The sequence below is a fragment of the Cinclus cinclus genome, chromosome 32 (assembly GCF_963662255.1).
Source record: "Cinclus cinclus chromosome 32, bCinCin1.1, whole genome shotgun sequence".
In the NCBI taxonomy this organism is placed as follows: domain Eukaryota; kingdom Metazoa; phylum Chordata; class Aves; order Passeriformes; family Cinclidae; genus Cinclus; species Cinclus cinclus.
In genome coordinates this window covers 1,863,978-1,877,720 of record NC_085077.1, presented here as the reverse complement: position 1 = coordinate 1,877,720, position 13,743 = coordinate 1,863,978, and the positions used below count along the sequence as shown (strand labels likewise).

At 66.6% G+C, this 13,743-nt stretch overlaps 2 protein-coding genes across 3 annotated transcripts; both read left to right on the top strand.

The window, feature by feature from the left end:
• The first annotated feature begins 1,070 nt into the window (after positions 1-1,070).
• DNAJB1 (DnaJ heat shock protein family (Hsp40) member B1) lies at positions 1,071-4,805 on the top strand. Of its 2 annotated transcripts, none has more exons than XM_062511880.1 (3): positions 1,071-1,287; positions 2,131-2,690; positions 4,551-4,805. In XM_062511880.1, exons 1-3 carry the CDS (start codon positions 1,077-1,079, stop codon positions 4,779-4,781), a joined length of 1,002 nt encoding a protein of 333 aa, XP_062367864.1. In that variant the 5' UTR covers positions 1,071-1,076; the 3' UTR covers positions 4,782-4,805. The 2 variants fall into 2 exon arrangements, with proteins under 2 accessions (XP_062367864.1, XP_062367863.1); XM_062511879.1 differs by lacking the exon at positions 4,551-4,805 and adding an exon at positions 3,683-3,718 and having other exon boundaries at positions 1,077-1,287.
• Positions 4,806-7,808: 3,003 nt separating this feature from the next.
• GIPC1 (GIPC PDZ domain containing family member 1) lies at positions 7,809-13,606 on the top strand. The gene is made up of 6 exons (XM_062511869.1): positions 7,809-8,078; positions 8,929-9,114; positions 10,033-10,213; positions 11,938-12,047; positions 12,397-12,478; positions 13,006-13,606. The coding sequence occupies exons 1-6, from the start codon at positions 7,809-7,811 to the stop codon at positions 13,155-13,157; spliced, it is 981 nt and encodes a 326-aa protein (XP_062367853.1). The 3' UTR covers positions 13,158-13,606.
• Positions 13,607-13,743: the final 137 nt, after the last annotated feature.

Genomic DNA, 13,743 nt, shown 5'->3' with positions numbered 1-13,743 from the left:
GGAATGACGGGGTCTGGGGGGGGTCACGGGGGTTCTGGGCAGGGTCAGAGGGGACTGGAGCTCCTGGGGATACATAGGGGGGCACCGTGGGGACACAGATCGGGGTGGGGCAGGTTGGACACCATGGGGACACCTCTGGGACAGGGGGATGTGGCAGGGCCTGGGGACACTTAGGGACACAGTGACACGTGGGGCCGTGGGGACTCTTGGCCATGGGGACAATGGGGTGGAGGGTTGTCCCTCCCTGTGTCCCCATGGCCCCTTGGCCACCTGTCCCCAAGTCTCCAATACCCGTGTTCCCATGTCGTCCTTGTCCCCATGTCCCCCTGTGTCCCCTGTCCCCCTGTGTCCACCTGTGTCCCCCAAGCTCCCCAGGTGTTCTGTCACCCTGCTGGGTCCTGAACCGGGGACATTGCTGGGGGGGAGCGGAGGCTCCGGATGGTGTCACTCACGGTGGTGACAGCCTGCAGTGACAGTGTCAGGCTGCCACTGGAGGTGACAGGGACAGCCCCCGGCAAGACTCGGGCCCCTCCTTTCCCCCCTGCCCATCCTGGCACCTCCCCGGTCCCTCCCTGGCTCCTTTCCCTATCCCTCTCCCGGTCCTTTCCCGATCCGTGCTCTTCCCCCCGGGTCCCTCCCCGGTCCCTCCCCAGGTCCACTCCGTTCTCGATCCATCCCTCGGTCCCTCTCATTCCCTCCCCGGTCCAGCCCTCTCCTCCCCATCCATCCCGCGGTTCCTCCCTGCTCCAGCCCCGCTCCATCCCCCGCTCCCACCCCCCTCCCACCCCGCTCCCTCCCCGGGTCCATCCCCCACATTCCTCGGTTCATTCCCGCTCCATCCCCGGTCCCTCCCCATCCCTGCTCCATCCCCGCCCCTCCTCTCCCTATTCCCGGTCCCTCCCCGTCCCTCGTTCCATCCCCGCTCCATCCCCGCTCCATCCCCATCCCTCCCCAGGTCCCACCCCGGGTCCCTCCCCGTTTCCCCCCCCCCCCCCCCCCCCGCCCCTCTCCGCTCCCTCCCCGTGCCCGTCCCGCCGATCCTCGCCGTGCCCGGTGCCAGAGCAGCGGGGGCGGCCATGGGGAAGGATTATTACCGCACGCTGGGGCTGTCCCGGGGGGCTTCCCCCGCCGACATCCGCCGCGCGTACCGGCGGCAGGCGCTGCGCTGCCACCCCGACAAGGACCGCTCCCCCGGAGCCGAGCAGCGCTTCAAGGAGGTGGCCGAGGCCTACGATGTGCTCAGCGACCCCAAAAAACGGGAGATCTTCGACAAGTACGGGGAGGAGGGTGAGCGGCGGCACGGGGGGACCGGGGGGAGTGGGGGGGACAGCGGAGGGGACACAGCGGGGGGGGGAGGGATGGGGGGTGGGGGACACGGGAGGGGACACGGGAGGGGACACGGGAGGGGACATAGCGGGAGGGGGGTGGGGGTGTGGGAGGGGGCGCGTTGAGGGCAGGGTGGAGGTCGGGAGGGGGTAAAGGGGAGCTGGGAGTTCTGGGGGTCGGGGTGGGGAGACTGGGGAGAGGAATAGAGGGCTGGGGGTCTTGGGGAACACAGGAGGGGGGAGGCAGGTGATGGGGACAGGGGGCAAGTTCAGGTGATGGGGACACGAGGTGAGGACAGGGGATGGGGACACAAGATGGGGACAGGGAATGGGGACAGGTGATGGGGACACGAGGTGGGGACAGGGGATGGGGACAGCGCTGGGGGGTTGAGAGGTGCTGGCACCAGGGTGGGGACAGGGATGGAAGCCAGCTGTGGCACAGAGAGGGGCTGGGGACGTGGGGAGGGGGTGTCCAGGACAGGTGACCCGTGTGGCCAGGGCTAGGGGACGGCCGGCGCCAGGCCAGCAGCCCGAGGGGCACCGGGAGGGCGCCGGGGTGTGCCAGGGGGAGCCTCTGGAGCCGGCTGGGCCTGTTGGGGCCCGTCCGGGGCCGTCAGCGGCGTCGGCGCCACGGGCAGAACCGGTTCCCCACACCCTGAGCCGCCCCACGCCCTGCCCGTGGCTCACCCCACGCCCTCCGGCGGGGCGGCCGTGGGGCTGACGGGCACCTTCCCTTCCTCCTTCCCTTCCTCCTTCCCTTCCTCCTTCCCTTCCTCCTTCCCTTCCTCCCTCCCGCCATTGCCAGGGCTGAAAGGGGGAGCCCCCACCCCCGGCCCGGGGGGCTCCAACGGCCCCACCTTCACCTACACCTTCCGCGGCGACCCTCACGCCATGTTCGCCGAGTTCTTCGACGGCCGCAACCCCTTCGACACCTTCTTCGTGCAGCGCAACGGCGACGATGAGGACGGCGACGAAGCCTTCAACACCTTCCACGTCGGGGGCTTCGGCAGCGTCAGCTTCCCGCGGGGTCGGGGGCCCGAGGGGCGCAGGCAGGACCCCCCCGTGCTGTACGAGCTGCGCGTGTCGCTGGAGGAAATCTACAGCGGCTGCACCAAGAAGATGAAGATCTCCCACAAGCGCCTGGGCCCCGACGGGAAGACGGTGAGGAACGAGGACAAGATCCTGACCATCGAGGTGAAGCGCGGATGGAAGGAAGGAACCAAGATCACCTTCCCCAAGGAGGGCGACCAGACCCCCAACAACATCCCGGCCGACGTGGTGTTCGTGCTCAAGGACAAGCCCCACGACGTGTTCCGCCGCGAGGGCTCCGACATCGTCTACCCGGCCAGGATCAGCCTCCGTGAGGTGGGCGGGGGGTGACGGAGCCGGGGGTCGGGGGCATCCGGGGGATGTCAGGGGTGGGTGGGGGGCGGCGGTGGGGACATCGGGGATGGGGTGGGCTTGGGGACATCGGGGGTGGGTTGGTGGCAGTGGGGACATTAAGGGTGGGTGGCAGCAGGGGCATCAGGAGTGGGTGGATCTTGGGGACATCGGGGGTGGGTTGGTGGCAGTGAGGACATCAGGGGTGGGCTGGTCTCGGGACATTGGGGGTGGGTTGGTGGCAGCTGGGACACGGGGGCTGGGGTGGTCTCAGGAGGACATCGGATGGGGACACTGAGCTGGGGTGGGCTCGGTGGGGACATCGGGGATGGGTTGGTGGCAGTGGGGACATCAGGGGTGGGTGGGTGGCAGCGGGGACAGCGGGGACGGCTGGGTCTTGGCGGGGACATTGAGGTCAGGTTGTTTTTTTGGGGGATGTCACATGGGGGCAGCAGAGATGGGGTGGCATTCCCTGGTGGGGACATCGGGGCTGGTGTGGTGGCACTGGGGACAGTGTGGGGGTTGGTGGCAGTGGGGACATCGGGGCTGGTCTGGTGGTGTTTGGGATGTTGGAGTCAAGTGGGGACACTGGGGGACACCGGGAGGGACACTGTGGGGGACACTGGGAGTTGTTTTTTGTGTTGGGGACATCAGAGCCATCAGTCTGGCTGGGGACACCAGGTGGGGACATCAGAGGGGGTCAGGGACATGATGGGTGGGGGGACATGACGGGTGGCTGAGGGGTCACTCCAGGGTCACTCTGGGGGTCACTGTGGGGTCACTCCGGGGTCACTCTGGGCACTGGGGCCGTGCTGGGGGTGCCCCCTCATCCCGGCAGTGACATGTCCCTGTGTGTCCCCTGTGTGTCCCCTGTGTGTCCCTTGTGTGTCCCCATGTGGCCCCTGTGTGTCTCCATGTGTCCCCTGGCTCTGACATGTCCCTCATGTGTCCCCATGTCCCTCCCGTGTGTCCCCCAGCTCTGACCCGTGTCCCCGTGTCCCCCCTGTGTCCCCATGTCCCCGTGTCCCCGTGTCCCCATGTCCCCCCTGTGTCCCCATGTCCCCCCCGTGTGTCCCCATGTCCCCATGTCCCCCCCGTGTGTCCCCATGTCCCCCTCATGTCCCCCCGTGTGTCCCCCAGCTCTGACCCGTGTCCCCATGTCCCCCCCGTGTCCCCATGTCCCCGTGTCCCCCCTGTGTCCCCATGTCCCCCTCATGTCCCCCCGTGTGTCCCCCGGCTCTGACCCGTGTCCCCATGTCCCCCCCGTGTCCCCCCCGTGTGTCCCCATGTCCCCCCCGTGTCCCCTGCGTGTGTCCCCCGGCTCTGACCCGTGTCCCCATGTCCCCCCTGTGTGTCCCCATGTCCCCCCGTGTGTCCCCATGTCCCCCCGTGTGTCCCCGTGTCCCCCCCGTGTGTCCCCATGTCCCCCCTGTGTCCCCGTGTCCCCATGTCCCCCCGTGTGTCCCCGTGTCCCCCCCGTATGTCCCCATGTCCCCCCTGTGTCCCCATGTCCCCGTGTCCCCCCTGTGTCCCCATGTCCCCCCTGTGTCCCCATGTCCCCCTCATGTCCCCCCCGTGTGTCCCCTGGCTCTGACCCATGTCCCCGTGTCCCCCCCGTGTCCCCGTGTCCCCCCCGTGTGTCCCCCGGCTCTGACCCGTGTCCCCGTGTCCCCCCCGTGTCCCCGTGTCCCCCCCGTGTGTCCCCATGTTCCCCCCGTGTCCCCGTGTCCCCCCCGTGTGTCCCCAGCTCTGCCCCATGTCCCCATGCCCCCCCCGTGTCCCCGTGTCCCCCCCGTGTGTCCCCCGGCTCTGACCCGTGTCCCCGTGTCCCCCCCGTGTCCCCAGGCTCTGTGTGGCTGCACGGTGACTGTCCCCACCCTGGATGGCCGCTCCATCCCCATGGTTTTCCAGGACGTGCTCAAGCCGGGGGTCAAGCGCCGCGTGCCGGGGGAGGGGCTGCCCTTCCCCCGCTGTCCCGAGCAGCGCGGTGACCTCGTCATCGAGTTCGAGGTCAAGTTCCCCGACAGGATCCCCCCGGCTTCCAAAACCCTCCTGGAGCAGATCCTGCCCCTCTAGGACACCCCAAGAAATCCCCAAAATCCTCCCGGGGGTGTGGGGGGGGGATGGGGGGGGTTGGACTTGGTTGGGGGGACACCCCCTCCCCAAAACACCTCCGGGATTGGGGGGTCCGGGCTTCCCATCTTCACCTCGGGGGTTTTGGGGTGTCTGGGTCCCCAATCTCAGACCTCTGGGATTTTGGGGTGTCCTGGCCCCAGTCTCAGACCTTTGGGATTTTGGGGTGTCCGGGTCCCCAATCTCAGACCTTTGGGGTTTTGGGCTGTCCTGGTCCCCAGTGTCAGACCTCGGGGGGGTTTGGGGTGTCCGGGTCCCCAATGTCAGACCTTTGGGATTTTGGGGTGTCCTGGTCCCAAATGTCAGACCTCGAGGGGGTTTTGGGGTCCCCAATCTCAGGATTTGGGGTGTTCTCCCCCCCCTTCCCACTGTCGTGACATTGTCCTGTGGTTTTGGGGGGTCCTGAGGTGGTTTGGGGGATCTGGGGGTCTCGAGGTGTCCTTCACCCCTCCACTTTGGGAGTCTCCAGGTGTCCTTGTCCTTCATTTTGGGGGTTTTCAGGTGTCCTTGACCCCCCAGTTTTGGAGGTCTCGAGGTTTTCAGGTGTCCTTGGCCGCTGTTTTTGGGGTCCCCGGGTGTCCTTGTCCCCCCATTTTGGGGGTCTACAGGTGTCCCTGTCCCCCCATCTCTTCTCTGGGTATCCTTACCCCCCTAATTTTGGGGGTCTCGGGGTTTTCAGGCGTCCTTGACGCCCCCATTTTGGGGGTCTACAGGTGTCTTGTTCCCCCCAGTCTCTGCTCTGGGGGTCCCCAGGTGTCCTTGTCCCCCGATTTTGGGGGTCCCGGGGTGGCCTTGTCCCCCTATCTTTGCTCTGAGTGTCCTTGTTCCCCCATTTTGGGGGTCCTGGGGTTTTCAGGTGTCCTTAACCCCATCCCCCCAATTTTGGGGGTCCCCAGCTCTCCGTGTCCCCCATTTTGGGGGTCCTGGGGTTTTCAGGTGTCCTTAAACCCCACCCCCATTTTGGGGGTCCCCAGCTCTCCTTACCACCCCCTTCTCAGGGCTGTATTTGTGGGGGGGGTCCCCATATCCCCTCCTCCCCCCGTTTCCCCATTTTGTGGGTCCCCCCTCAGGGCTGGGGGTCCCGCAGGTGCCTCCCCCTCACCTGTTGTGTTTTGGGGTGGGGGGGGGAATCCTGTCCCTTCCCAGCCCCACCCCCCCCCTAAGGTCAGGGGGGACCCCTCGGGAGGGGGGGGAGGGGTGGGGGGGCCGCAGGCGGCTCGGGGAGGGGGGGGGGAGGGGCGGGACCCTCGCGGTTTTGGGGTGGAACCGCCTGGAAAAGGGTCCGAGATAAAAAAAGTGCAAAAATCCGAAACCGTGAGTCTGATTTGGGGGGGGGGGAGAGGAAAATGGGGGGGCACAGGGGGTCTTCAGCCCCACCCCCTGCCCCAAATATCATTCGGTGGCCCCCACAGTCACAGACCACCCCCTCAAAATGGGGGAATGCAGCCCCCTCCACAAATTGGGGTTTGTGCCTCCCAAAATCGGGTTTGGGAGCCCTCCCCAAATTGGGGTCTGTGCCCCCCAAATCGGGTTTGGGACCCCTCCCCAAATTGGGGTCTGTGCCTCCCAAAATCGGGTTTGGGACCCCTCCCCAAATTGGGGTCTCTGCTACCCAAAATCGGGTTTGGGACCCCTCCCCAAATTGGGGTCTGTGCCCCCCAAATCGGGTTTGGGACCCCTCCCCAAATTGGGGTCTAGGCTCCCCAAAATCGGGTTTGGGACCCTTCCCCCAATTGGGGTCTGTGCCTCCCAAAATCGGGTTTGGGACCCCTCCCCAAATTGGGGTCTCTGCTACCCAAAATCGGGTTTGGGACTCCTCCCCAAAATGGGGTCTGTGCCCCCCAAATCGGGTTTGGGACCCCTCCCCAAATTGGGGTCTCTGCCCTTTCCCTTCCACCCCTTTCGGGGTCCGTTCCGCGCCCCTCACCCCTTTGCAATCCTGACCACACCCCCTTGACCACGCCCCTTATCTCTACCACGCCCCCTACACTCTCCCTCCTGGCTTCTGATTGGCTGCGCCGCGGCGCGAACGCGGGCGCGCCCATTGCCCGCGGCAGGCGGGGGGGGGGGCGGGAACTGTCTGCCCCCTCTCACTTCCCATTGGTGCAGGCGGGGAGGGGCGGTGGCGCTGATTGGTGCAAGCAGGGCGGGGCGATGGCGCTGATTGGTGGAAGCGGGGCGGGGAGGCGGCACTGATTGGTACAGGCGGGGAGGGGCGAGCGCGCTGATTGGTGAGGGCGGTGCTTGGTCACGCCCTCCCGGAAGTGTCGCTCCGGTAGCAGCGCCCGGTGGTGAGGGGGAGACCGTGAGGCGGGACCGAAACCGGGGCCGGGGCCGGGGCCGGGGCCGGGGCCGGGGCCGGACAGAGCTCGGGGGACTGGGGCTGGGCCTGGGGTCGGTGGGAACCGGGACCCGGCGAGTCCGAGGCGGAACCGGGCCCGGTGTGCGGGGCTCCGGGGGAATCCCGGGTGTCTCTGGCCGGGCTTGAGGGACTCGGGGACCGCCCCCGCCCGTGCCTCAGTTTCCCCTCTCTCCTTCCAGCTCCCGGTGGAACAGCGCCGGACCCTCCGCCCCTCTTCTCCTCGCCCCCCCCCCTCCCATCTCAGTTTGGGGGCAGCGAGCCCCGCCCCCAGGGGAACCCACCGAGACCCCCCAGAGACACCGGGACCCCCCCAGGGACACCGGGACCCCCCCCAGGGACACCGAAACCCCCCCAGAAATCCCCCCCCCGGCCACACCGGAACTCCCACGGACGCACCGGGACCCCCCGAGAAATCCCCGGACAGATCAACCCCCACCCAGACCCCCCCCCCCCCCCCCCACCAAACAGAACCAAACTCCCCCAATCCCCCCCAGACCCCTCCTCAGACCCCCCCCCCAAACACAGCTAAACCCCCCCCCCCCCCCGAGCCCTCCCCACCTGCCTAAGCTCCCCCCAGAGCTCCCCAAAACCCCCCCGGACCCCCCCCCATGCCGCTGGGCCTGGGCCGACGGAAGAAGCCGCCGCCGCTGGTGGAGAACGAGGAAGGGGCCGGGGGGCGAGGGGGGACCCCGGGAGAGCCCGGGGGGGCCCCGGGGGGGGCGGCCGGGGCCGCCCCTCCCCCCCCAGCGCTGCGGCCCCGGCTCGTGTTCCACACGCAGCTCGCCCACGGCTCCCCCACGGGCCGCGTGGAGGGGTTCAGCAACGTGAGAGAGCTGTACGGGAAAATCGGGGAGGCCTTCGGGATCCCGCCCAGCGAGGTGGGAACGGGAACTGGGACGGACTGGGGGGCACTGGGATGGACTGGGAGGGGTTCAGCAACGTGAGAGAGCTGTACGGGAAAATCGGGGAGGCCTTCGGGATCCCGCCCAGCGAGGTGGGAACGGGAACTGGGACGGACTGGGGGGCACTGGGATGGACTGGGAGGGGTTCAGCAACGTGAGAGAGCTGTACGGGAAAATCGGGGAGGCCTTCGGGATCCTGCCCAGCGAGGTGGGAACGGGCACTGGGATGGACTGGGATGGACTGGGGGGCACTGGGATGGACTGGGGGCACTGGGGTAGACTGGGATGGACTGGGGGGCACTGGGACGGACTGGGGGGCACTGGGAGCAGCCCTGGGGGGTCTCGGGGCTCAGGGTTGGGGTTTGGGGTCCCCCTGAGGGCTGGGGGGACACTGGGGACACGGGGGGGGGGGGGATGGGGCGTGGGGTTGCCCAAAGAGTCCCCAGGTGTGTCCCCAGGTACACAGGGGGTGTCACCTGGCACCCCCTCCAGGTGTCCCCAAACACCTCCTGACCCTTCCCCCACCCTCCTCCGTGTCCCCGGGGGGGGGGGTCTCCCCACCCCCCCCAATGCCCACCTGGTGTCCCCCAGGTGTCCCCCCAGGGTGTCCCCTGTCCTGTCCCCAGGGTGTTCTCTGAGGTGTCCCCTGTGCCTCCCACCTGTGCCCCAGTGTCCCCAGCTGGGGACGGCTGTCCCTGTCCCCAGTGACATACCCAGTGTCCCCAGGTGCTGTCCCTGTCCCCAGGTGACGTCCCCAGTGTCCCCCCTGTCCCCAGGTGCTGTCCCTGTCCCCAGGTGACGTCCCCAGTGTCCCCCCTGTCCCCAGGTGCTGTTCTGCACGCTCAACACGCCCCAGGTGGACATGGAGAAGCTGCTGGGGGGGCAGATCGGCCTCGAGGATTTCATCTTCGCTCACACGCGCGGCCGCCAGAAGGACGTGCAGGTGCTCAAGTCTGAGGAGGCGCTGGGGCTGACCATCACTGACAACGGGGCTGGCTACGCCTTCATCAAGGTGAGGCACACCTGGGACACACCTGGGACACACCTGGGCACACCTGGGCACAGCTGGGACACACCTGGGCACACCTGGGCACACCCCGGTACCTGCACTGGGGCTGACCATCACTGACAACGGGGCTGGCTACGCCTTCATCAAGGTGAGGCACACCTGGGACACACCTGGGTACACAACTGGGTACAGTGGGGACACTTCTGGGGACACTCCCAGGTGCTGGGATAGGGACAGGCAGTGTCCCAGGATGGGGTCACACACCTGGGGAGAGCTGAGGGGACACCTGGGTGGATGGGGGTGGTCCCAGATGGCCCCAAGTGACCTCAGTGGACTCAGGTGACCTCAGACGGCTCCAGATGACCCAGGTGACCCCAAATGTGCCTGGTGGTCCCAGGTGGCCCCAACTGATCCCAGGTGCCCCTCAGGTGTCCCCGGGTGCCTGAGCTGACCCCAGGTGTTCTCAGGTGTCCCCAGCCCCCTCAGGTGCTCTCAGGTGACCCCAGGCGACTGAGCTGGCCCCAGTTCCCCCCCGTGCCCCAGGATGCCCCTGGGTACCCCCAGGTGACCCCAAGTGACTGAGCTGGCCCCAGGTGCCCCCAGCCCCCCCAGGTGCCCTCAGGTGCTCCAGCTGCCCCCAGGTTCCCCAGGTGATGCCAGGTGTCCCCAGGTGGCCTCAATGACCAAGGTGGCTTCAGCCCCCCCCAGGTGTTTCCAGCCCCCCAGGCGTGCCCTCAGGTGCCCTCCAGGTGTCCCCAAGTACCCCCAGGCCTCCCAAGTGCCTCCAGCCCCCTCGGGTGCTCCCTAGGTGTGCCCTCAGGTACCCCCAGCCCCCTCAGGTGCTCCCAAGTGCCCCCAGCCCCCTCCGGGTGCCCCCCAGGTGCCCCCAGCCCCCCCAGGTGACCCCAGGTGTGCCCGCAGCGGATCCGGGAGGGCTCGGTGATGGCGCGCACACCCCAGGTGGGGGTCGGGGACGTCCTGGAGGCGCTGGATGGGCACAGCCTGGTGGGGGCGCGGCACTTTGAGGTGGCACGGCTGCTGCAGGAGCTGCCCCGGGGACACCTGTTCCACCTGAGACTGACCGAGCCCAGGAGAGCCTGGGGTGAGCACTGGGAGGGACTGGGGATGGACTGGGATGGACTGGGGATGGACTGGGATTGAACTGGGGATGGACTGGGATGGACTGGGGATGGACTGGGGATGGACTGGGGATGGACTGTGATGGACTGGGATTGAACTGGGGATTGGACTGGGATGGACTGGGATGGACTGGGGATGGACTGGGATTGAACGGGGATGGACTGGGATGGACTGGGGATGGACTGGGATTGAACTGGGGATGGACTGGGATGGACTGGGGATGGACTGGGGATGGACTGGGATTGGTCTGGGATGGACTGGGATGGACTGGGGATGGACTGGGATTGGACTGGGATGGACTGGGATTGGACTGGGAATGGACTGGGATTGAACTGGGATGGACTGGGGATGGACTGGGGATGGACTGGGATGGACTGGGAATGGACTGGGATTGAACTGGGATGGACTGGGGATGGAATGGGGATGGACTGGGATTGGACTGGGATTGGACTGGGATGGACTGGGGATGGACTGGGATTGAACTGGGATTGGACTGGGATGGACTGGGGATGGACTGGGGATGGACTGGGATTGAACTGGGATTGAACTGGGGATGGATTGGGATGGACTGGGATTGGACTGAGATTGGACTGGGGATGGACTGGGATTGAACTGGGATTGAACTGGGGATGGACTGGGATGGACTGGGATGGACTGGGGATGGACTGGGATTGGACTGGGATGGACTGGGATGGACTGGAATTGAACTGGGATTGAACTGGGATTGGACTGGGATTGGTCTGGGATGGACTGGGATTGGACTGGGATGGACTGGGATGGACTGGAATTGAACTGGGAGGGACTGGGGATGGACTGGGATTGGTCTGGGATGGACTGGGATTGGTCTGGGATGGACTGAGATTGGACTGGGATGGACTGGGATTGAACTGGGACTGGACTGGGATTGGACTGGGGATGGACTGGGATTGAACTGGGATTGAACTGGGGATGGACTGGGATTGAACTGGGATTGACTGGGATGGACTGGGGATGGACTGGGATGGACTGGGATTGGACTGGGGATGGACTGGGATTGAACTGGGATGGACTGGGATTGGACTGGGGATGGACTGGGATTGGACTGGGATTGGACTGGGATTGGACTGGGATGGACTGGGGATTGGAGTGGGGATGGACTGGGATTGGACTGGGGATGGACTGGGATTGAACTGGGATTGGACTGGGATGGACTGGGATTGAACTGGGATGGACTGGGATTGGACTGGGATTGAACTGGGATTGGACTGGGATTGTACTGGGGATGGACTGGGATTGAACTGGGATGGACTGGGGGGCACTGGGGTCCCCGGAGCTTCCCTGTGGTCAGCACTTCCTGCTGTGCCTCACTGAGCCCCAGTGCGCTGTCGGTGGGTACTGGGAACACCGGGAGGGCACTGGGCTGTACTGGGCTACACTGGGTGATACTGGGCTGTACTGGGTTATACCGGGCTGCACTGGGTTGTGGTGGGTTGTACTGGGCTGTACTGAGCTGTACTGGGCTGTACTGGGTGATACTGGGCTGTACTGGGATCCTCCTGGGTGAGCCCAAACCGAGCAGGGGGTTCCGAGGGTGCCCCCACAATGGGGACCCCCAGTGACGCCCCCCCCCCGTCCGTCTGTCCTGTCCTGTCTGTCCCTCTGTCCTGTCCCTCTGTCTGTCCTGTCCTGTCTGTCCGTCCGTCCCAGAGGGGATCGGGCCCCGCTCTGGGGGTGCGCGGGGGGGTCCCCCCCAGGGGGGCTGGGCCCGGGGGACGCTGAGGCTGCGCTCGAGGGGCCCGGCCACGCTGCAGGAGCAGGTGAGCACCCCAAAATCTACCTGGGGACCCCAAAATGTGCCTGGGACCTCAGAATGTCACCTGGGGACTCCAAAGTGTACCTGGCAAACTCGAATCCATCCTGGGGACCCCAAAATCCCCCTGGGACCCCTGAAATCACTCCAAGACCCCCCCCCAGAATTTCCCCCAAATCCCCTGGGACCCTCGGGGACTCCCCCAAAATCTTCTAGGACTTTCCCAAAATCCCCCTGAGGACCCCCAAGATCACCCCAAACACCCCCTGGGATCCCCCCAAAATCCCTCCCTGGAACCCCAAAATCCCCCCAGGACCCTCGAGGACCCCCCAAAATCCCCCCAAAATCCCCCCCAGCCCTCGGCGTTTGAGGAGCGCGCAGTGGCCAAGGTGGACGATCTGCTGGAGAGCTACATGGGCATCCGGGACAGCGAGCTGGGTGAGCCCCAAAATCCTGGGGGGGACCCCAAATTCCCTAGGGGAACCCCAAATCATGGGGGGGTACCCCAAAATCCTCTGGGGACCCCATAAAAAGCTCCAGGACATTCCCAAACGCCTTTGGTGTGCTGTCCCCATCCCTCTGTCCCCTCTGTCCCCCTGTCCCTGACACTCTGTCCCCTGTCCCTGTCCCCATCCCCTTGTCCCCTCTGTCCCCTCTGTCCCCATCCCCGTCCCTGACGCTCTGTCCCCGTCCCCCTGTCCCTGTCCCCCTGTCCCCTGTCCCTGACGCTCTGTCCCCATCCTCCTGTCCTCCGTCCCCCTGTCTCTGTCCCCCCTGTCCCCCTGTCCCTGTCCCCCCGTCCCCTGTCCCTGACGCTCTGTCCCCATCCTCCTGTCCCCCGTCCCCCTGTCCCTGTCCCCCTGACGCTCTGTCCCCATCCTCCTGTCCCCCGTCCCCCCGTCCCCTGTCCCTGACGCTCTGTCCCCCGTCCCCCTGTTCCTGTCCCCCCGTCCCTGTCCCCACAGCTGCCACCATGGTGGAGCTGGGCCGTGACGCTCGTGATCCGGACGCTCTGGCCGAGGCTCTGGATTCTCAGCTCGGGGATTTCGCCTTCCCTGACGAGTTCGTGTTCGACGTCTGGGGCGCCATCGGGGACGCCAAGGCGGGGCGCTGCTAGGGACCCCCCCCTGATGGGGACCCCCCCCCTGATGGGGACCCCCCCCTCTGCTGGGGACCCCCTCCCCGATGGGGACCCCCCCTCTGCTGGGGGCCCCCCCCTCTGCTGGGGGCCCCCCCCTCTGCTGGGGGCCCCCCCATGACTGGGGACTCCCCCATGACTGGGGACCCTCCCCATGATTGGGGACCCTCCCCATGATTGGGGACCCCCTGTACTGGGGCCACCTCCCCCCCCCGCATTGGGGACCCCCTGGGATTGGGGAACCCCTCCCTCACTGAGGATCCCCTCAGGTTTTGGGGACCCCCCCCCATGATTTGGGATCACTCTCCACTGGGGACCCCACCTTGTTTTGGGGACACCCCCCGGTCCTGGGGACCTCTCCTCGATAATTTTGGGGAATTCCCCCAAAAGCTGGAACACCTTCCCCCCCCTCCCCCAAAATCTGCTGGACCCCCAAAGTGCCCTGAGGTGCCCCCTCCCCTCCCCCCGGATCTGGGTACCCCCAAATTCCCAACCCCCCGGATTTCCTGCACCCCCTCCTTGGCCCTCGGTGCCCCCCAATTCTGGACCCCCCCCCTAAATTTTG